The 22,453-nt window shown below is 38.0% G+C and overlaps 4 protein-coding genes and 1 non-coding gene across 6 annotated transcripts; 4 read left to right on the top strand and 1 right to left on the bottom strand.

Annotated features, from left to right (window-relative positions):
• Nucleotides 1-705: 705 nt before the first annotated feature.
• On the top strand, nucleotides 706-6,992 carry ppp1r8b (protein phosphatase 1, regulatory subunit 8b). The gene is made up of 7 exons (XM_018698513.2): nucleotides 706-806; nucleotides 1,334-1,394; nucleotides 1,743-1,896; nucleotides 3,552-3,769; nucleotides 4,225-4,369; nucleotides 4,582-4,646; nucleotides 4,837-6,992. Exons 1-7 carry the CDS (start codon nucleotides 754-756, stop codon nucleotides 5,188-5,190), a joined length of 1,050 nt encoding a protein of 349 aa, XP_018554029.1. The 5' UTR covers nucleotides 706-753; the 3' UTR covers nucleotides 5,191-6,992.
• LOC127143378 (small Cajal body-specific RNA 1) lies at nucleotides 1,504-1,668 on the top strand. The gene has a single exon (XR_007814744.1). It is a non-coding gene; the product is annotated as a small Cajal body-specific RNA 1 (non-coding RNA).
• Nucleotides 6,285-13,766, bottom strand: LOC108898555 (cytochrome P450 4B1). Its single transcript, XM_018698474.2, has 12 exons — nucleotides 13,489-13,766; nucleotides 11,954-12,098; nucleotides 11,753-11,797; nucleotides 11,532-11,659; nucleotides 11,232-11,356; nucleotides 10,925-11,079; nucleotides 10,692-10,798; nucleotides 9,516-9,706; nucleotides 9,275-9,408; nucleotides 8,815-8,879; nucleotides 8,375-8,457; nucleotides 6,285-8,008 (listed from the first exon to the last, which is right to left on the bottom strand). The coding sequence occupies exons 1-12, from the start codon at nucleotides 13,678-13,680 to the stop codon at nucleotides 7,837-7,839; spliced, it is 1,542 nt and encodes a 513-aa protein (XP_018553990.1). The 5' UTR covers nucleotides 13,681-13,766; the 3' UTR covers nucleotides 6,285-7,836.
• LOC108898564 (uncharacterized) lies at nucleotides 12,156-18,573 on the top strand. 2 transcript variants are annotated; one of them, XM_018698484.2, is made up of 8 exons: nucleotides 12,156-12,765; nucleotides 15,309-15,394; nucleotides 15,527-15,841; nucleotides 15,992-16,276; nucleotides 16,356-16,574; nucleotides 16,655-16,771; nucleotides 16,937-16,977; nucleotides 17,078-18,573. In XM_018698484.2, exons 2-8 carry the CDS (start codon nucleotides 15,331-15,333, stop codon nucleotides 17,189-17,191), a joined length of 1,155 nt encoding a protein of 384 aa, XP_018554000.1. In that variant the 5' UTR covers nucleotides 12,156-12,765; nucleotides 15,309-15,330; the 3' UTR covers nucleotides 17,192-18,573. The 2 variants fall into 2 exon arrangements, with proteins under 2 accessions (XP_018554000.1, XP_018554009.1); XM_018698493.2 differs by lacking the exon at nucleotides 12,156-12,765 and having other exon boundaries at nucleotides 14,972-15,394; nucleotides 15,755-15,841.
• On the top strand, nucleotides 18,218-20,756 carry med18 (mediator of RNA polymerase II transcription, subunit 18 homolog (yeast)). The gene is made up of 3 exons (XM_018698532.2): nucleotides 18,218-18,573; nucleotides 19,281-19,383; nucleotides 20,045-20,756. The coding sequence occupies exons 2-3, from the start codon at nucleotides 19,311-19,313 to the stop codon at nucleotides 20,599-20,601; spliced, it is 630 nt and encodes a 209-aa protein (XP_018554048.1). The 5' UTR covers nucleotides 18,218-18,573; nucleotides 19,281-19,310; the 3' UTR covers nucleotides 20,602-20,756.
• Nucleotides 20,757-22,453: the final 1,697 nt, after the last annotated feature.

Raw genomic sequence — 22,453 nt, forward strand, 5'->3', positions numbered from 1 at the left:
CCTTCACACAGGAAATATACACTCTATGTACTTAAAGTACTCATACTCATGGTAGAAAAATACAGCACCCTCACTTCCTTCTGCTGATCTGCACTAGAATAGACTAAGAACCCTCCCGCCTCTGTGACATGACAAGGCAGCCTCTCACAGCATCTGTCAAAACCCACAACACTTTCCAAACAAACCCTGCAACAGCCTCAAAGATCGGCCTGGACGCCTCAAGGGGGTTTCCCCCATTTTCCATGATCCAAACTGGTGATACCACGTCTCATCAGACACCAGCTTTGACAAAACACTTTGACTTATGAAGAGAAAATGGAAGTATGCTCATCTCAGTCCAAACAAAAAATGGCATGACCCTTACACCAAATATAAACCTCTGTGAGACCTGCGGTGTTCAGGTTCCCAGACCACTAGCTCTCCCCAACAATGCCAATCAGATACATTACAAAACCATCTCTCTTTAGCAAATTGCTATTTAGAGTCAGAGATCTAAGAGTCACTTGTGCTTTTTGAGGGAATTCAGATCTATTTTCATTCACTGTAAGTTCCCTTACATAATGTTAGCACAGTAATGACATTTTGACTCAATCTCACGTTAAGGTAAAGGCAAAATAAGTAACTTCATTTAATTGGATCTAATTTAGTCTAATTTGGACGTATTGTTGTTTTAGGGTCGCAAAACTTCAACTCCCATCATTCCACGGCGACGTTTGCCCATCATGCAGCTCGGCCTTGAGAAGATGAGGCAAGATGGCGACTAAAATAAGCAAAGAGAGTCCCCCTCCTTTTGATTGTCCATCATGGTGAGAAAATGCACATGCCAAAGTTGTAGCGGTTTGTTTGTAGTGCAGTACCAGATGCAAAGGAGCAAAACGACGTCCAGGCGTTTTTATAATTGGCCTTTATTCGGAGAGAAGCTTGTTGGCGTTGTAGCTAACGTTAGCATCCAAGCAAGCTAACAGGCTAACCCGTTAACGTTGGCATACATTTAGAAATGGCGTTGGGTGTTTTTTTGCAAGAAGATGCCACATGTTTAATTTGAAAAATGCCAAATATGTACAGAAGACATTCAGCTATAAATACGGGACGTTTTAACATTTTGTAGCCTTTGTCTTGGTCTGTGATATTATCGCTCTTGGCGACCGCTATAAACGTCTACATGCTGGTTGAAGAGGTTGCAGTACTTGTTTTTGCGTATTTATTTTTAAACACGACAATAGAAATAAAGCTAAGATGTTAATTTGTAGCATATAGTTATTAACGTTGTATACATGTTCGTAACATATTATGTTTTAAATGTTTTAACCCTTCATTAACTGTTTGTTTTCAGGGCAGGCAAGCCGCCTCCGGGGCTCCATTTAGACGTGATGAAGGGAGACAAACTAATAGAGGTAACTGGAAGCTCGTAAATGTTACTTCAGGGCATAGTGACCTTGTCATCAGCTTAAGTTACTGCATGTTTGTATTAAAGCATGTAATGGATAATAATAATTCAGATGAATGCACCAGATACGAGCCTGACAGTCCACCTGGTCCCAGATGTGTTGCACACTGGGATTTTGTATGACTGTACGACTTCAAATGGTGCGAGAGCAGCATCAGCCCTGAGATTTAAGCTTTTCAGTGGGAAGCATCACTGTTGAGTTATGGCTCAGAGGCACAGAGACACTGCAGACTGTTTTTGGACATCCTCATCTGCTGTTGTCGTGACTGTAACACTGAGACTCTGTTTCCTGTAGAAACTAATCATAGATGAAAAGAAGTATTACCTGTTTGGGAGGAACCCAGACTGGTGTGACTTCACCATCGACCACCAGTCGTGCTCGCGTGTCCATGCTGCCCTGGTTTACCACAAACACCTGAAAAGGGTCTTTCTCATAGACCTCAACAGCAGTAAGACAGCATTCACAATCACACTTATATACTCATCTTATATTTAGAAATATTGTCTGGAAAAGTTTGACAGGCATACTAAGGATTGAAAAACTAATGAAACTGGCCTGCAAACAGTAATTTTTATTGGTCAAAATTATGCACAGGTTATACACATTAGAGCTGAGACGATGAATTGATAACTCGATTAATAAAAGACAAAAAAGCAGGTACTGTGTTGATAAATGATAAATGACTCAAATAACTGATCAAGCAAAAATACCAAACGTTATCTAGTTCCAGCTCGTTAATGTTACAGTTTTCTTTTTTTTTGTTTCATATAACTGTAAATTTAATATCTTTGGGGTTTTAAGCATCAGTCAAAAAAACAAGTAATTTGATTATGGCACGTGGCTCAGGAAAAATTTGATGGGCATTTTGCACTATTTTTTGACATTTTATAGACACAGCAATTCATCTGTGTGAAAAAAAAGAGACGTTAATTAATAATGACAATCATCATTAATTGCAACCATGACCATACAGTTTTTTTTCTTGAAGAGATGTCGTCTTTCCTGATATCAGTTTAATTTAAAAGCTTTTACCTGGCCTCCATTCTTTTAGAGGCTTCATAACTGCTGTGTATTATCACTTGGATACACAATACACAAAGTTTAATGAAAATAAAATAGTAAATGGCAAAGTAGTAAAATACTTATAACTAATTTTAAGTCACATTTACAGTTGCAGTGGCAAATAGTGAGATGAAGCCTCATGAACTACTGAACCATTCCAGCAAAGTAGTTTGAGAAATGGTTCATTTTCTTGATGCTTCATGATAACAGTACGACATCTAATGGCCAGAATGTGAAATAAGAAAATACTAACATTTGAATAAATATCAGCATCAGGGAAACCATGACTGTATTTTTAATTTAAGTATACACCCATATCATTCACCGTAAAGGCAATCAAAATATATGTCATGTTCTTCAACTGTATTGGTATAAATCAAGTTCAAGTCAATATCTGTGATTTAACTTGAAAATTGAGTAGTCAAAATGCAGTTTGGGTAAAGAAGATAGATAGATAGATAGATAATTAGATAGATGATTCATTTTTACTAAGAAATAACAATTTATCAACTATGTTGGGACTAATCTTCAACATCTTGTTGTACAGATGACTCCACAGACTGTTGCCTGATAAGCAAACAATGTTGTCAGTGAATGCAGTAATTAAGAAAGAAAGACAACTCCAGATTACTCCAATACAATGTGATGTCCTTGGGGGGAAAAAAACTTCAATAAACTATAATAATTTTACAATAGATCAAAGTGTTGTCAAACTGGAGACGCCTTTTTTCCTGTGTCGCTTTATTACAAATACAACCACACCACTTGCACCCTAAAGCGTGAGTGGTGTGATTGTATTGTGATTGCACCCTAAAGAGTGAGTGGTGTGATTGTAACTATGAAAAAGCATCATTTTTCTCAGTGGTCATATATACACAGTCAAATGTTGCTCCATAAATTGAAATGCCACCAAAAGCGGTCATGCTCTGGGGACGAGAGGCGAGGCTTCTATGTCCTCAGCTACATCATACATTTAAGATATCGTAAAAATAATCTCTCCTAACATACGCAAACCTTCTTATTTGATTGTCACCATTGTAGCACATGGTACTTTCCTCGGGCACATCCGCCTGGAGGCACACAAGCCTCAGCAGGTTCCCATAGACTCTACAATATCTTTTGGGGCCTCAACACGGACCTACACCATCAGAGAGAAACCCCAAACCCAAGGCACTGCTGGTACAGGGGACAGTAAGACAGGAGAGGATGAGGAGCTGAAAGGACTGCTTGGGCTTCCAGAAGAAGAGACAGAGTTAGAGGTACATTTAGTCCCTTGATATATTCTCATGCTCTCAAACAGATACGACATGAAAGAGAAAGAAAATGAATTCATCATGTTAATTATCACAGTTTTAGCCACAAATTACTGCTTTAGGTAGACTGCTAATGTTTAAAATATATTTTAAAGTATATTTTAGTCCTTATAGTTATTTTTATAGATATGTTTATGGTACATTTTGTTTTTATCCTCAAAGTTCAGAGATTGTCAGAGTGGTATAAATGCATAATGCACTATCCAAAATTTGACAAATGTAATATTTAAGTAAGGTGTAATTATTAACAAGTAGTTCTGTTTACTTTTCACATCATTTCTGATTCAACTGATTATTATCTTGCCCAGTTTGCTGTAGTGTTATGTTATCTATGTTATTTTAAGTAGTGATATCCTAATATTAATGGTACCATATTGGACACATTTTTCTTTTGATGGCAGAACCTGACAGAGTTCAACACAGCTCACAACAAGCGCATCTCCCTCCTGACCATTGAAGAGGGCAACCTGGAAATCCAGAGGCCTAAGAGGAAACGGAGGAACTCCAGAGTTACTTTTAGCGAGGAGGACTCCATCATTAACCCAGGTATAAATCATATTGAAGGTGAAACATGTACAACTCTATGTTTAAATAACTGTGTTGTTTTTACTGACAATGCCCATATGAACTATTCATTTTCAAATAGTCTTGTCTGTCTTGATTTGAATTGATTTTCTCATCTTTCACTTTTTACACAAGACTTTTACAGACTGTAAACACATGATTTTGTTTGCTAACACTGTTTTAAATATTTACAGAGGATATAGACCCCTCAGTGGGACGCTTTAGGAATATGGTGCAGACTGCTGTCATCCCCATCAAGGTGAGTTTTGTTTTAATTATTTAAAAATGCCTCATTCAGTTGTTGGATTTCCGTTGACAGACTACCATTAGTAACTGGTCCTGTGTAGTCTACAGTGGGTTGGATGTATGACATGCAAAGGTAGTAAATGTGTAACATCAGAGGTAAATGTGTGACTTGTAAAGTTAATACTGTGTCATTCCTACTGTAGAAACGGAGATCAGAGGGCCAAAACACCTTGGGTCTTGATGACTTGGCTTCAAAACGTATCCACGGTTACAGCTTGGGCGGTGGTCTCTATGGTGACTTGCCCCCCACCAGTCATGAGAACCAGCCAACTGGAGCGCCGGGAGGTGTTGCTATGCAGGGAGGGCTTCCACTGCCCTTCCCTAATCCAGCACCAGAGGTGGACCTGGCCCCAGAGGCTCCCCAGCCCCCTGTCACCCTCAACCCCACCCCTGTCACAGCCCCTTATCTACCAGAGACCCACAACGAGCCACGCAAAAAGAAGTACGCCAAAGAAGCTTGGCCAGGCAAGAAGCCAACCCCCTCACTACTCATCTAACCAGTTTCTTAAAGCTGCTGACTCTCAGGTTACCAGTAGATACATCAGGGACTGTGACCTGGCCAAGGTGAAGTCATTCACTTCCCTTTTTTTAATTTGTTGTGTTACTCATTGTCAACAGAAAGGCGCCACAGAATTTACCTGTGGTATGTCACAAGATATCATCTATCTTACCAAGTCAGCAGTTGATATTTTGGCAGAAAAACAGCCCCATCGTGTTGACTGCAAACAAAAATAACAGACAGAATTAACAGACTTGGCAGTGAACAGTTTAGTCCCAGACTGGCAGTGAAATATACTTGTCTGAGTGACGTGGATATGATGGTTACGTTTTTGATGTGATGGATGTAAGTTTTTTTTTCTACTAAATACGTTTCAACTGTTTTTTCACTCCTTCAATATTTTGATAATGCTATTAAACAAAAGGCTAAAAAGTACTTTTATATGAGATATTTTACTGTGAGAAGTCTGAAAAGTCAAAGAATCCAGACATATAGTCAATCTATATCTAAACACAGGGCTGCTTTTTATCTTGAAAACTTGTTGACACAGTGCAATTACTTGTTTTACTCATGCAGACTCAAACATTGGCGTGACCTATATTAGACCAATGTGACATTGACTGAACTGTCCTGCATTTGTCAGACAAGCCACTAGAGGGTGATGTGCACAAAGGTTAGAGAGTTTTCAGTGAAGGTTGGCTGCAAACTTTGAAGTACAAGTGTTTATGACATCTTGCACTAACCTTATTCTTGTCCAAAATCTATATGTGGCATCACATGAAAGTGGTGCTGCAAGCCTCTTGTTATTCATTTGGATTCTTCTGCAGATAAAAGCCATTTGCCCTCAAAACAGTCTGTTGATCATATTTGTCCTTTAGTTTTTTCTGCTAATTTGAGTTTTAAATGGTTGGTTGCCTCTTTCTTTCCAGCACCAGTATACTGTAAATACAAGGATTTTACAGTTTTTTTTTTTTTTTTTACTTTAGATTATTAATTGGGTTGTTATTGAGTAGTAACAGAATAGTATGGATTCCAGCACAGTAACAAATACCAATTTTGCTGCAAAATAAGAAGTTAGAAAAAACACAAAGGTTTGGATTTATGAAGTTTTAACAGCCATGTTCCATGTTAACATCTTTCACAGGCAACAGAGTACAGTGCAGTTTATATAGTATACTGTTCATATTTTGTTTTCCTCAACTGAACTGAGACATAGGAACTGTGTCTTTGCACACAGTAGCAGGAATATATAGCACTCCAAGTCAAATAAAGGTCCCATGAAATGGTACTATTACTTATTTGGGAGTGATTTTGCTTTTATTCACGGGTAGACAGCAGAGAGATGATGGGAAATGAAGGCAGAGAGAGAGTGGAGGGAATGACCTGCAAAAAAGGTCACCAATTGTAATCACACCTGAGACACTGTGGTTACAGTACGGTGTGCATTTTAACCACAAGGCCGCCACTATACCCGTTTGCATTTCCTTTTGAAGGAAGTTGTTAGGTGGGAAATTAGATAGTGAAGTATCAAGCTTAGTGTAAACTGGTGTAGTTGTTCTGTTAGAAAGGTGAGTTGAGTTGAAAGAGCAGGCAGGGGGTCGCCCATAAAGATGCACTGCTTTCCATGAAGAGCAGTTTTCTGTGACGATCAAGTGGCCATTTCATGGGATCTTTAAATAAGTGATGGATTAGACGAGGTGTTCCATTTCTACAAACTGTGCTGGTGACGTTTTGTCCTTGTGGGCCTGTGGATTTTGTAATCATTAACTGTAAATAAAAAATGAATTACTTTTGACTCAACTCTACAGCTGTGATTAAGTATTGTTGCATCGTACTTGCTCTGATATTAATTTCAAATATATGCCTGATGAAAGGTCATCTTAGGGCAAATGCTTTGAAGGTATATTAGGCAACAGCATAGACTGAGAGCAAAGGTTATGCAGTGCATTTAGAGCCTATTGTGTTAAATACCACACCTTCCTTAGACTGTAGTGTGGAGGTAAACAGATGTCTGAGGAGAACTTTGGACCTGATTTAACTGAGTTCATGGAACACAAAAAAATCACATTCAGGTCAAGTGTGAATCTTCACCCAGAGGCAATAAACTTTGTTAATGTTTAGTTATTATTGAATTCAAAACAATTGAATTTTCACACTAATTAACATGAACACAGAAAAGGTCACGCAAAATATAAATGGACTCTATAAAAATTGTCTTTGACCTGGTGTACCCATCATCCACTACTAAAAGTAAAAAAAAAAAACAAAATATTACTGGATCATATATTTACAAATAAAGAAAGGAAAACATTATTATTATATTTCTATATTTGTCACAAACTGATTAGGTGCCTACCAAAATAAAAGTCATAACATAGAAAGTGCAAATATGTCTAATTTTAAAATGTGTTTTAGAAAAAGAGAAAAACAAACATGCAAAAAATGCAACTTCTTATTAAGCAAGTAATTCCTCCAAGGCATAGTCACTTATTAAAATACTTTACCAATTTATTGCTATCTTTTAGATTCTGTTAGTGTAAAAGCTTAGTAAAATATGAGAAATTGAGATACTTCAACTCAAATTATTCCCTCATTTAAAAAAGGAAATTTCCAGTGTTACAGCATTGCCTGCAGTTATCTCCCTTTACATTTCTACAGGTTTGATCTTAATGTGTATGCCGTTGAGTGAGCGGAGCACCAGTCTAGGAATGATCTTGGGTTTCCAAGTGGGGTCCTCTATCAGCTGATACCTCTTCAGTGTCAGAGCTATCACCACTTTCATCTCATTCATGGCAAAGGTCTGACCAATGCAGTTTCTAAGGGAGGAGAACACAAAATCGTGTAGCAATATGACTAACTTATGAATATATATGAATAACTTTTTTGTGTCGCTATTGAACTTCTTGAAATGTTTTTTCCATTCCACACATGAATAAGACTGTCAGTTAAACTCTCCTCTTGTCACATATTGGGTTTCACTCTATCTTGTTTGCTCTAACCCCTCATCAAACCTAACAGCTTTTTAATTGTACTGGTGAAAAGGGGTCTGGTGCTAGGTTACACATTCACATTACAGGCCATCGTCAGATAAATAAGTGGACTGCATAAACTTTGTAGACTAGCTGTAAACTGAGAACATCTCTGCCCAGTTCTTAGTGACAGGGTATCAGGTGTGGACAAACCTCGGCCCAGCTGCAAAGGGCACAAATGCATGAGGTGACCTCTTGGAGACATTCTCTGGTAGGAAGCGCAGTGGGTCAAAGACCTATGACAAAAGATGGAAAAAAACAAAAGTCAGTGTGGCATAAATCACACATTTTCCAGTCTTTGTCTGTCCACCAAGAATTGAATGAGTTTATGCTTATTCAAACACCTTATACACCCCTGAATAGACCACGACAGCTTGCAGGAGTCAGTGTTTGACATACTGACTACTCAGAACTTGCCAGTTAACCAGCCAGGGCACTTTAATTAAATGCCGCTTTGATTACTTCTATTATTTGACCCATTTTATGCAGAAGCAGAGTGATGGGCCAGCACAGCAAAAAGTGGTAATAATTTTACTTTCATGTAGCAAGTGGACAGAAGAGGATCTGCTCAGAGCAAAAGCATATTGACTTACATCAGGGTTTTCCCATACAGCTGCATTCCTGTGAATCCCATACACACTTGTTCCAACATGACAACCTACCAACATGAAAAAAAGATGCATGTTGGTTTAGGACTATGCATATACAAAATGACTACAAACAGACCAAACTAATATAATTAAGTGTGAGTCACATAATTGTAAAGCTGCTATTAACATTTAACCATCCGTTTAATCATCATGTAATAGTCATTCACTATTGACCAATGTTTTTGCTATGTAGCCAAATATTTGTCAAATTCACAGAATTTTGAGTAAATGAATACGACTTTACAGAGGAAAATGTGATGTTAGTGTTAATATGTGCTGTATGTTGTGAAAGGCTGACTGTAAAACACAACTATGGTCTATTATGGAAAGACAAAACCATCGCAAGTTAATATTTTAGCTTTTACTAGTAGGGTAAAGGTTATTATGTATGCAACAGTACAACCTGCAGGCAGAGTCCTTCCATCAAAAAAGGTCATAGGTTTGGTGGTGTTTCTGGATATTCCTGGTACAGGAGGGTAAAGACGGAGAGATTCTTTTATGCACATTGTAGTGTATGGAATTTTACTAAGATCCTCCCTAAAAAATAAGACATACACACAGAGTTAGTGATCAGTAAACAATAAACCAGACAGACTAAATCTCAAATGCTTTGCATATGCCAGTATTTTCATGCGTAAGCCTACCACTCCATGGTGTCCTTGCCATGCAGAGCCTCAAGGATCTCTTCCCTGCAAATCTTCTGGTGTTCTGGGTGGCAGGCAAGAGAGTAGAGGATGAAAGAGATGCCACTTGCTGTAGTGTCATGGCCCTCAAACATGAAGGTGTCCACTTCTGCTCGTAAATCTTCATCTGACAGACCCTGCTGCTTCTCATCCTGAAGGTGAGATATAAGACAAAAATATTAAAAAAACAAATTGATCCAAGTACCGGGAACTCAGGTTGGCTTTGTGTGTTGGAAGTCATGTAGATAGTACATGTCTATCTACTCCTTCATCAGGTCATAGGTGGAGTTAGCAGTGACAAAGGAATAGTGCTTCCCAAACTCTAAGAAAACCAGTAAAACAGGAAACAAGGAAAGCTGGCAGGTATGTTTAGAGAGAGGGATCATTAACATATTGCCATCTATTTTTGCATGGGAAGCAGCAAGGATGCGGTTATCTCAATTATTTGTCTGGTAAGAAAATATTAACATGGATAAGTTTGTATGTGAGTGAGGCCCTGGCAGCTCAAGCATATTTGCAGCAAGCAGATCACTGGGTAGGGCGGCACCGTCCCAGATAGTTGTGAGTTCCTGTTTAAAAAAATCTGCCTTGAGGCCGCTGCTTAAAAGCGCCTTATAAGAGAACAAAAAGCCTGAATGTTGCCTTTGTATCAGTGGATATTGATATGCTGAACACAAGGCTTTTGCAGATTAACAGCAGCCCTCTCCGTTTCCTTTTGTGGTGTGATTTTGCCACTTGCACATGATATTTGTATGTTATGCCACATTATCTCCAACATGATCTCAGGTTTTATGCTGTTTTAAACTGTTGATCTGTGAGTGTCCTCTTTTCTTTCTATATATGGGTCTGTGGTTATGACTACTGTTTTATTGTTAGTGTGGTGTTTTAGACTGTGGCTGCACGTCAGACCTCACCTCTAGATACTTTGAGCTTAAAATGTTGTGAGACAAGATGTCTATATATTTGTTTGCTGCTTTTAAGTTGAATACTTGGATGTTTTAAATGTCCTAATAGTGTTATTCTCAGTAATCACTTTAAGTTATTACTCTTTATGAAGAGTGCTATATAACATTATGTTTTGACAGCTGGGATAAATTTAATAAAATCAGAGGTTGGAGCCACTATCACACAACATACTCTGGCAAAGAGAAGGATGTCCAGAAAGTCCAAGTTTCTCTTGGCCTGTATGCGGTCCAGTTGCTTCTCCTCCTTCAGTACTTCTTTCCTCTTTCTTATAACTTCCGCTTCAACAGACAAGATATTAAATGAGTACTTGTGGACTCATATAGCCATGCTATACAGCCAAATTAATCAGTGCCATTGACATTTGGCAAATCTTTCAGATTGTCATTAATCAATTTATGTGTTACCTGTATGACTGTGAGCCACTTTGCAGGCTTTCCTGTGTCTATAGCCATGTGGACTGAGATAGAAAATTAAGTCATTGTGGTATGGAAATGTCCTGAACCGCAAGTTAATCAGGTCACTGAGTTCATACACTGCTTTGATGTATGTATTGGTTCCACTGAAATGAGAAAGCAGAGAATGCAGGCAAACATTAAAAAGTACATTTCCTCCACTCAAGATTAAGACAGCTGAAGCAGTAAACAACAGATTCTCGGTTGTTTGGGACATGAAACTGACAATGGTGCAAAAAAAATGTTTTTACAGACTCACCCCTCTGTCTGACAGTTGCTGCTGTAGCTGAATGCACACTTCAAGATGCTATCCAGTGTCATAAGGCTCACATGTTCAAACAATTCAAAGGACTCATTGCTGTTTGCATAACTTTCCCATTTGTCCTGGCAACAGTGAGAGAACAGATGTGACTTCTTGGTGGGAGATGGAAAAAAATCTCCAACACACTCTATTTAGCATAGACAGCCTGATCTTATGATGTTTTCATTGTTACTTCACCACTCTGATTTTTATTTACCTATTATGAATTGTGATTTAAACAAACTGCCATTTACATACCAACATAGTTTTAGCAGAATCTGACATCAATTTTACATATGGTTTCAAAACATCATAATGGAAACCTGGTGTCAGAAGCCGTCTGTGGCGAAACCACTTCTGACCTTTTGACACCAGTAAACCTTCACCTGAAGACAGAAACAGGCATTATGTGTGTGAGGAAGTAAAACTGTAAACAGACAGCTCTGTAATGCTGCAGGAGAAAGGCAAAGCAGACTTACCAATCCAAGACTCAATAAACCTATATGCAAAATCATCTTTTGGTTCTGTTGAGAAACAAACAGATAAAAACTTTCTTAGATTGATCTTTGGTTGTAAAAATGTAGCCTATGACCCTGTGAAAGGTAATATGAAGCACATTTGATTATACTGTTATAATGGTGTATAATTTCAGTCAAGATAAAAAATTGTGGCCCACACACCTGTTGATGTCAGTATTGTTTTTACATAATCTGGATGGTGAATGTTGAGGAAACAAACGAAGGGACCAAACCACAGCGGAAAAGCATATGGGTACTCCTGTCCCCATGTCACTATCTTCTCTAAGTCTGTCCCATCTTGTTTAAACTGAAAATGAAAACATAGGAAGCTTAATGAAACCTTTCAGTCATGTAGCCTGAATGGTTTGTGTTGAGGGGGACTGTTTCTAATCTCTAATATGCAATGAACAGAAGTCTTTAAAAATCAAAATAGCAATACCACAATGTGCAAACTGCTATGACAGTTGACAGACACATTCCTCTTTTTATTCCTGTTTATCAGTAATCACCTTTGACCAGGTGCAATGATTACATACTGAGTCCCAGTTACCAATTTTGTTTTGAGAAAATATACACTTTATCTATCAAGAATAAATCACATTGTCACAATCATTTCATGAGAAGAGGTAAAAAATATTTTATTTGTGAGTTTGAGATAACCAGGACTTTCTAGAGCTGGTCACCCAGCCAAACTGAGTAACTGGTCGAATGTGCAAAGTACAGAGATATCCTGTAAACCTGGTCCAGAGGGATCAGGATCTCTGGCTGGACCAGGGGGTCATCTTCTGACAGGACAATGACCCTAAGCACACAGCCAGTACAGTGCAGTAGTGGACAACTCTGTGTTTTTGAGTAACCCAGCCAGAGCTCTGACTGTGCTCTGAGAATCTGTAGAGAAGATGAGCAGAAATTCAGATGTGCAAAGCTTGTTGAATCATACCCAAGAAGACTGGAGGCTGTAATTGCTGCCAAAGGTGTCTCAACTAAGTACTAAGTAAATGTTTGTGATATTATAATATAATAATAATTCTGTCATATTGTGTAAGTTTTCCTTTGGAATAAATGTGCAAACATTTTTAAAACTCTATCATTATGACGTATTGAGTGTAGATTAATGAGTAAAAATAGATTTTAACAATTTAAGCAAGGCTGCCACATTAACAAAATGTGGGGAAAAAGTGAAGGGGTCTGAATACTTTCTGAATGCACTGTATACCAGCCAAATAGATTTTTTTGACAACCAGACAACACAAAAGTTATCCTGCTTATTGGCCCAAGAAATCTATAAAGCCTTGGTAAATGATTTAATACATAATTTTAAAAAAAATGAATAGAATTTATAAAGCCTTTATAAAGTATTGGAAAGTGGTATTTAGCATTCAAATGTTGAAGCTGGTCTAGGGGAAGGGAACAATTTCTTATATACCGTGAATTCAATAATAATACATCATTCTTTTATAGATCAATATGCTGTAAATGTGTCATATTTAGACACAAGGCTAATAATGTTAAATATCTATACGTAAAGAAACTGATTGAAATGTATTAATTAATTTGATTAATATAGTGGAGCATGAAGTCCAGTGTTTGCTACTGAAATGAAGTAGAATAGCATTGTAAAGGTAAGTAAGTAATCTTAACAGTTAACGCAAAGTTGCAGTTGCAGCTACGTTGCTGCAAACTCATGACTGAATTACCTCCAAAACATGTCCAAAGAGCCAGTGTCCCTTTGGTCCAGGAAAAGCTTCAATGCTTCGGAAATAAGCTCTTCTTTTGGCGAGCAAGACAGTTATTTTATAGACAACAGCAACAAGACAAAGTAGAGCAAACAAGTGATGCATGCGAGACAAGCCCAACTGAAAAGTTACGAAAGTTTCCGTTAGCCCCATTCCGATGGTGCCTGAGCCTTTGTGGAGCACAGACTCTGTGGACACGATAAAAGGTTAGCTGCTTGATAACAGAGCAGAAAAGCAAACTATACCGCCGATACGTATGACGTAATCACCGGTGGCAATGCGAAGGGAAGAGAATCTGCCCGGGTCGGTTTATCAAATGATGACTTCAGGACCTGACGGAAATATAGGAGTTTTGAAATACAAACGTCTAACAACAAGGCGGCAAATCAGATTAGAGATGTAATTATTATATCTTAATGCTTGGCAGTTTAATTGTATAAAAATGTCCATTCGAGTCTATGTAGGCTAATTATCACTTTTTGTTTTATGTATAATATCTAAAATAAATAAGAAACAGAATTCGTACTAATAGTAATAATTGTACTAATAGCCAATGCAGTCTTAGGTTATAATGCTTAGTTTTTCTTGAAGCTGTTTTAGAAAGGTTTCTATTCAATTGTATGGTCATTTTGGAGGACGTAGTTTGTGGTGGCGTTGAACTGTATTGCATTATGTAATAAATGTAATATTGCCTACATTCATTTATTTAAACGGGGTGGCCCAAATAATAGAAACAGGATAATAAAAATCAATACAATTCAGCTGCGCCACAAACTGCAAATGACCTTGCAGTTTAATCAACGTCCACCTCTCTAAAATAGTTTCAACAAAAACTGATTATTACAACCTGAGATTGCATTACTTTTAGTTAGATGGGGGCTACCTAATGAACTGAATATACTGAATATATTTTTAAGTCTCTAAGACATAAAAAAGCTTAAATTATTATTCAGAATCGCACAGATTTCAGTAATTGCCTATTAGAGATAACATCTCAAACTACAACATACTATTAGGTTAAAATTCAGTCCAGATCAAAGAATGTGCAACAAGCCAAAATCACATTTCGAAAAAATCTAAATCAAATTTTTAAATAGCTTGTGAATATTGAAATTTAAGTCCTAAGCATTAGTAAGCTTGTGCTTATGTGACTCACACCTGACTCATATTGCTCACTTTGTGTAAACATTTCCACTGTTGCCCTTTCCAAACACTGGGCCTCTTTGAACCTAAATAATCCTTGAGCTGTCTGAGTATTCAAATCAACCTCTAGTACGGTTATTGCTCAGCACATTAACATACATTTTATGAAGTTAAGTAAGATAGTCACTGCAAGAAAGTTTAAACTTGGCATATTAATAAAATGTGTTAACAGCCCAATTACTTTTTTCAAAAAAAAAACTTTAATAATTCACTAATTATTTCAGATGAATGAACAGTATAAATCAGAATGAACAGCAGTGAGTACAAACTGTTTTACATCTTTAAGTGAGAAATTACATTTGTTACTGATGCACATAATAAAGCTTAACACCTATGCTAATGCAGCAAGCAGAGTAAATGCCACACCATCAGAAAAACAGCGTGGGTGAAAGCCACGGTAAGTTCCTCTGCATTGGCTGTTGTACCACTTCCGATGTGTCAGTGTGATTTCAGTCGCCATGCTCAATCTAATTTTTTCTGATGCGATGCAGTGTCTGATCTGTATTTTGAAGAGAAGTAATGGTGTAACCACAGAGGGGGTGTTTCTGTCTCTTCAGTATTGTCTTTTATTTCTGCAGAAATGTGAGAGCCTCAACCACGATGCAAAAAGCCTTTATCATTTTATTGATAATTTGGAACTCATCCACCTTTGCCTCAGGAAAAAGTAAGTAACTTGACTAAATCACTAATATTACCATGTATTTTAGAAAGAATACTGTGGTCTGACTATACATTGTTAATATTTTCATTTTTTTAAGCTACTATTAAGTGTTAAAACAAAAAACTGATATTTTAGCAGGCAAATACGACCTTCAAGTTTCACTGGGATGTCAAGCTGTGATACCTTGTCAACTTAAGAGGACTGACTCAGACTCTTTCAAATGGCATTACAAGAAGGACAAACATAGTCAAACAATGCAGATATATTTTCAGAATAAGCAGGGACTACAACATTACAGTAGTGCCTTTCGTCTCAGAGGGAGTGTTGGACACAATCGTTCCTTGGTCATCAATTCTTTTACAGAGGATGATCAAGGCCTGTACTCGTGTGGAAACTGTTATCAAGACACCTGCAATTATGACAAGCCCACAGTCGTCAGAGTCAAGAAAGGTTTGAATTATTGCAGTTGTCATAATTGTCCTATGAGAGAATCTAACTAAGATGCCAACCTACTGTTACCTACAATCCTGACCTATACATTTCTGAAATAATTTGCCAAACCTGACTCTCATCCTCAAACAACTTTATCTTTTTTTTCAGAAATTCAGAAGGAAATTATTGAGACATCTTATGTGACTGCAGGCAGTGATTTTACACATGAATGTCCAGGTGAATTCACTAACTTAAAATGGACTTTTGAAGCAAGTAACATGACTGCTGTCAGGATCTCAGCCGTAAGATCGAAAACAGAGTTTGTGACTTCCAGCAAGTCTATACGCATTGTAAACGTCAGAGGAGCAGATGCTGGGAAATATACCTGCTGGACAAGTAGTTGTGATGGACACAAACACAAGCTACTCACTGTCAACTTATGTGTAATCACAGGTAAGAAAATAACGCATACATACATTGTCTTATGTCAGTATTAACTGGTTTGATTTAGAGCCTTTTTGCTGATTTACAGCTCACCAGAGTGGGGATTCATCTTGTGCTGTGATATGTGACGTGGAATTCACTAACATCAAATCTAATAACACTGCAAATGAGGAGACCGGCACAAGGAGTATATCAGTGCATGGATATCCATATGGGTCTTTAAATTGCAGTGAAAAGCAGATCTTTGATGTTTACAGTGCAGTTAACAGCACTCACATACCATCAAGTACTTCAAACAAAACGACAGGTGGGTGTTTGCTGTCTCTCTCGCTGTAAGGAGTTTGTAACCTGAATCAAAGGAATATCAGTTCTTTTGTTTTCTTTCAGGTACACCTACAGAGCCTGAATATTTGACCACAGTTATTTATGGAACATCAGCAGTCCTTGCATTTTTTATTTTAACGGCACTTATAATTTTCTTCATCCGAGGAAGATTGCGGGCAGGTAGGCAATGCAGCTTTTTGCCTTATTGAAGCTTCCTGTTTGTTGCTTCAGTGGTCCGCCACCTTCAAAAGTGGATTGCATGACAAGCGAGGCGAAGCCTGAAGTAGATGTCTAACAAGTTTCTTTGTCCCTGCTGACTCTGTTCCTCTTCCTGTGTCTCTAAAGATTTTTCTGATCGTCGTTCTGGCTGTGACAATGATGGAAGAGTAAGTGTTATATGATGATGATAAGAAAACCTATAATATAGCAAGAGGCCAGCATGTGTCATTTTGTTCAATTAATGAGATTTCTTACTTTTTACTGCAGTTGGAAGAGGAGACTTCGGTGATTTATACATCAGTTATCATCAAGAGACCTGCAAAGACAACAAACTATCATAAATCTTACACTGATTGTGTGTATAGTGAAATAAATGTATAGAGAAAAGGTCCCAAATTAGGTCCTCATTGTCACATGATTAAATTAATCCCACCACCCACCCCAAAAAAGACCTTATGTTTTTTGGGAAAAAGTGTTGGTGACTTCACCCACGCTGCTCTGAAGGGGAATTTTGAAGAACTGATTGATTTTGCTAAGGAAGTTTCCTATCTGAGTGAAATGACCAAACAGCAGCCATGATAAGATCTGACTGAACAATGAGAAAAGTACTTTATTAGTACTTTAAAATATTTATATATGTACAGATAATTTTAATTAATTAAAAAAAAAAACATTGATATTTATTACTGGTTGATGATGATTTCTGTTAAAATTATATCACTTGTGTGTGCAGTCTTTAGATACAGTAGCTGATTGATAGTCATGGGGAAATATTGCACTTTTTATTTTCACTAGAAATGTACCATAGTTTTAGTGCACCTTAAGCATAGATAAAGTTGCTCATCTGTGTGTAAAGCAGTTAAAATTAGCCTCACGTCAGCCAGCTACAACATTAAAATGCTCACATACAGGTGAGAAGTAAAAAAAAAAAAAAAAAAAATTGAGGAACTTTACATGAGATTTACTTTACACCTCTGTTTTACCAGTTTGTTGGGAAATAGCTACAGTTTTTGTTCCGCTCCATTTACAGATTTTACTTACAAAACATATGATCAACTTGAAATATCAGTTGTAATAGATTAAAAAACTATGCAAGACTATATGAAGTGGGCTCGTTAAAATCGGTGCCACCTCGACCAGCCAGTTATTGCACCACGCATATGTTAGTCTACGATGTAGACTCTACGTGATAGTTTGACTTTTGAAAACAGCTACATCTGTTTTTTCAAGTTTTTTTTTTCCTTTTGATTCAGCACCCAACTACTTAACGAAAGTTTTGTGTACGGGTATTTTAATGTAGCGTTACTTAACGTCTTCCACAACTGACTGCATATTAAATAACTGTACTCCTGTAGGTGGCTGTAATGCGCCCTAAAGTTGAATCCTAGCCTCCGCGGAACACACCAGAGGAAGAACAGGATAACGTTTCATTCACTGTAGCTCAGTGTGTTCAGACTCACTCTGTCAGTTAGCAGAGGTATTTGGTCTTTTGTGTAAATCGGCTCTTTGCTTTCTTGGGTAGATATTAGTCATAATATTCCAGTAATTTGACGTTGACAACCTCAGCACGGCAACCTGAGCTACGTAGTAGCTAACGGATAATATCAAACTTAGCTAGCTGCTAGCTAGCCGTGGGTTGATTGAACAAGCACGCGAGGCCTACCGCATCCTCGGTTTTTCCTTTGGAGGCTCTACCGAAGACGAACACACCAACATTTTCTCGGTTTTCTTCAGCTGTATCGTTTTTCCACGGGGTTTCTCAGGTAATTGAGCAAACTGCTTTTACTAGTGAATTATGTAGCTGCACGAATTAACTTTAACCTATAACTTTAATTCAAGCACGCTGCACATGGCTATCACTGGTTGCTAGGTAACGTGATAAAAGTTGACAACTCATTTACTGCAGAAAACCCAGTTCCGTTTTTACTCAAATTTAAGCTTTTTAAGTCCACTGAATAACGGTAAATGGTGCTTCGGAAAGTGGTAAACTGCCCGAGATAAATATAAACAGAGTAATAGTAATAATTTAAATATTGTATAGAAAAGGGTCCTTTACAGGCGCTCATCAAGTAATGGATTAATCTACAGCATACAGAAGTGTTAATTCACCTGCATTTTAGAGGCTTCAGTTTGTGGTGCTATTGCATTGTGTTGCCTTACATGGACAAATGTTTGTTATTTTTGTTATTATTGTGTGTTATTTTGGCCACTCCATTTATATCTGTTAGGATGGGTTAAATAACGGAGGCCTTAATCTATATAATGTTGTACGGTTCAAAAACATCTTCTGAAGTTATACAGTTGAATCAATATCTCTTTAAATTTATTTCAATTATGGCAACTATTTATCTATCTAATTTTAGAGTACATGGAGACATATAAATTTAAATAGAAACTGGAAAAATTGAGGTGTTCTTGAAGAGTCAAATGCCTATAACTCACTGATGTATCAAATAATTATCTTCTTCAGACGCAAAAACAACAACGTGCCTGAAAAAAGATGGAGGCTCCTCCTGTCACTGTGATGCCAGTCACTGGGGGCACAATCAATATGATGGAGTACCTGTTGCAAGGTAAGATAAGTCAGAAACATCCGCATCTGAGGACAGAAGATGAAACATCCCAATAATAGACTGTAAACTGTTGTTATACATGGCCTCCAGGGCTGGATGATGCAAAGAATAAGTGACAAGGTTTACAATACTACTATGATGTGATAGCTTAAGATGTCAGCATCTTCACCATGTGTATATGTTTCAAAGTGCTGTACTTACAGCATTAAATCATAATTTCTTATTTCTAACATCCATCTTCTATATCACTATAATGCATAAAACAGACAAACTCTGGTGTTTGGCAAAATCTGGTGTTCCTGCTCCCAATTAGAAGACAAATTAAAGGAAATACTAACATAAAATGCCTTAATGAGATACTGGGATGCTGTGAGCTGCCAGAACAGCTTCAGTGCTTTTTGGGATAAATTCTCTGAAACTCGAGGGATACAGGGATGAACACTATTCATCCCTCTTTTGGTGTTTTGATGACTGTGAAAGAACGTTGTCTAAAACATCGGTCCAAAATGTTCAAAATCTTCTACCTTTATTGATGCAAAGAGTGGACAAAATATTAGAAACACCATAATGAGCTATGAATGCGACACATTGTGCAGTCTTGAGTCATCACACCACATTATTTATATTTATGTGGTTGTTTCTCTACCTTTTAACAATTCAGGCAGTGTGTTAGACCAGGCCCTGGAAAGCCTCTTACATCGCCTTCGTGGTCTGTGTGACAACATGGAACCTGAAACCTTTACAGATCATGAACTGGTTTATCTTCTGAAAGGCCAACAAGGCAACCCTTTCATTCTGCGTGCCCGGCGCTCCCTTTCCCACCCCAAAGCTCCATGGCACCTGCGCTACCTGGGCCAGCCTGAAGTGGGAGACAAGAGCCGCCATGCTCTGGTACGCAACTGTGTGGACGTGGCTGCCTCTCACAGCCTGCCAGACTTCCTAAATGAGATGGGCTTCCGCATGGACCATGAGTTTGTGGCCAACGGGCACATATTTCGAAAAGGCGCAATGAAAATTGTGGTCAGCAAGTTGTCACGCATCCTAGTACCCGGAAACACGGAAAACACAGAGCGTCTGTCACTTTCATACTTAGTGGAGTTGAGTGTGTTGGCTCCTGCTGGCCAGGACACTGTGTCAGAGGACATGCGCAGCTTTGCTGAGCAACTCAAACCCCTGGTCCACCTGGAGAAGATCGACCCGAGCAAACAGAGACATTAAATGACTTAGTTAAGGGGATTAACTCCTCTCTGACTCCCATGGAGAAATTCTCTTGTTTTCTTTCTTTCTTTGTCTTTTTTTTATTTTTTTTTATTTTTTTTTTTAAACATCAATGTTCTCTTGTTACTTAAAATGAAATACAGTGCTACACTGAACAGTTGTGCCTCTGGTCAATTTGTTATGCGAGCTGTAATATGCCCCTGCTGTCACTCCAAAATATAACTGCTTTCCATCAATTTCCACCAAAGCATCATGGTCATAGAAATTTTGATACAGTGATCTTATCACTCTGCCCAGTTTAATAAGGTGTCTATATTTTTAGTATACAGTATATTCATTAGAGTGTTTCTTGACTAGTGGAATGTTGCTTGTCCATAGATGCAACAATTGCAATGTGTTTGGAAAAAAAGAAGGTAGAAGAAATGTAAAAAGCCAATATTTGCAGTTAGTTTAAAACTAACTAAAAAATAACAACCCCTTTGCACAATATATGTTAGCCAAAAAAAGTAACAAAGTAAAAAATTAAGAAAATATTTTTACTTTGTCACATTGATTTGGACATTGATAAGGATTAACCCTTAAAAAACATAAGGTGAAACAACAATGAAAACCATTTCCAGAGGATGAAATAATGCTGCATAAAATCTTCTACTGAAGTAACATATTCTAATATAAAAAGATGCTTTTTCATGTTTGAAATTAGTTCTTTTTCATCACTCCTGTTTATTATCACCTCTCTAACACGTTCATTTTGTCCCACTAGGGGTCTCTCTTGCTCTTCGTGTAACTCTTGTCTTGATTGGAGCAAACTGAATGCTACCTCAGATCATCTACAGGAGCTGTGGTTGCCATGGAAATAATTAGCTGTGAGATCTGCACATCTTTTCCCCCCACTCTAATTAGCTTTCTCAATTGCTTAATGATACATAGACCTGTGAAAGCCTTTCTTTCTTCCCCTCAACAAAAGCATTGATTTTCCCTCTCTTCCCCTCTCATTTCTACTGTTAACCCATTAGTGCCTCTTTCATGGGAACTTGAGCTGGGACTATTACATGTGAAAGCACTACAGCTGCCTCAGGTTATACATGTATACTAGTGTGTCGACATTATGGCTAATCTGCTGCGGAGACTGAAGTAACTAATGGACATCCTGTCAGTTATGATAATAATGTGGGCAATACAACATGAGTGCTTCTAATAATACCCCTACAGGAAGATGCATTTGCAGGGGCTGCAATGTAAAGTGACCATGTGCATGTCTGAAGGGAGAGCTTGGGGGCAGATGGCTGTCTCTACACGTTGACCTACCTGCATATCAAGGCTGATGAGGATGAGTTCACTGAGGTGGAAAGGTGAGATGACGTTGCTTCCACATACATTTGGTGCACCTGTAAAACCACCCTTTGAACATTGTAATATACATTATACTGCAAAAAGACATTTGTGTGTTTTGAAGGTATATACTTTTGTGTACAAATTGAGCCTAATTGTATAGTTACCTGCTCAGTACATCAAGTTGCCTGTCAATGAGACCAGATTATCTGATGGAGACAGTTTTATGTTCCAACAACCAGAAGCAGACTGCTGGCCCTTAGGAGTAAAGCATGATGTTTCAGCTCTGAGTGAATTATGTATTAAAGAGGCAGATGCCTCCTTGCCCAAGGCTTTATATGTCCAGCATGGATACACTACAGTCTGCTGGCTTTCTTCCACTTAAACTTGTGTTTAGCACAGTGCTCTTTGGTGATGAGCAGGACTCCCACTGCACCTCCACTCCGCATTGCCTGGAGAACAGAGGCATAGCTAGGCTAATCAGTGTCTTGGCATCAGGCCTGCTTGGCTATTGTGGATG

The sequence above is a fragment of the Lates calcarifer genome, linkage group LG15 (genome assembly GCF_001640805.2).
Source record: "Lates calcarifer isolate ASB-BC8 linkage group LG15, TLL_Latcal_v3, whole genome shotgun sequence".
Classification (NCBI taxonomy): domain Eukaryota; kingdom Metazoa; phylum Chordata; class Actinopteri; family Centropomidae; genus Lates; species Lates calcarifer.

Bases quoted from the DNA above. Each gene is read 5' to 3' on its own strand.
- ppp1r8b (XM_018698513.2), top strand. From the start codon at position 754: ATGGCGACTAAAATAAGCAAAGAGAGTCCCCCTCCTTTTGATTGTCCA. The intron at 1,395-1,742 runs GTAACTGGAAGC...TGTTTCCTGTAG, and splicing joins AGGGAGACAAACTAATAGAG to AAACTAATCATAGATGAAAA. The intron at 4,647-4,836 runs GTGAGTTTTGTT...TTCCTACTGTAG, and splicing joins CTGCTGTCATCCCCATCAAG to AAACGGAGATCAGAGGGCCA.
- LOC108898555 (XM_018698474.2), bottom strand. From the start codon at position 13,680: ATGGGGCTAACGGAAACTTTCGTAACTTTTCAGTTGGGCTTGTCTCGC. The intron at 9,409-9,515 runs GTAGGCTTACGC...CTTATTTTTTAG, and splicing joins GGCAAGGACACCATGGAGTG to GGAGGATCTTAGTAAAATTC. The intron at 8,880-9,274 runs GTTGTACTGTTG...TCATGTTGGTAG, and splicing joins TGGAAGGACTCTGCCTGCAG to GTTGTCATGTTGGAACAAGT.
- LOC108898564 (XM_018698484.2), top strand. From the start codon at position 15,331: ATGCAAAAAGCCTTTATCATTTTATTGATAATTTGGAACTCATCCACC. The intron at 15,842-15,991 runs GTTTGAATTATT...CTTTTTTTTCAG, and splicing joins AGTCGTCAGAGTCAAGAAAG to AAATTCAGAAGGAAATTATT. The intron at 16,978-17,077 runs GTAAGTGTTATA...TTTTTACTGCAG, and splicing joins GCTGTGACAATGATGGAAGA to TTGGAAGAGGAGACTTCGGT.
- med18 (XM_018698532.2), top strand. From the start codon at position 19,311: ATGGAGGCTCCTCCTGTCACTGTGATGCCAGTCACTGGGGGCACAATC. The intron at 19,384-20,044 runs GTAAGATAAGTC...TTAACAATTCAG, and splicing joins GATGGAGTACCTGTTGCAAG to GCAGTGTGTTAGACCAGGCC.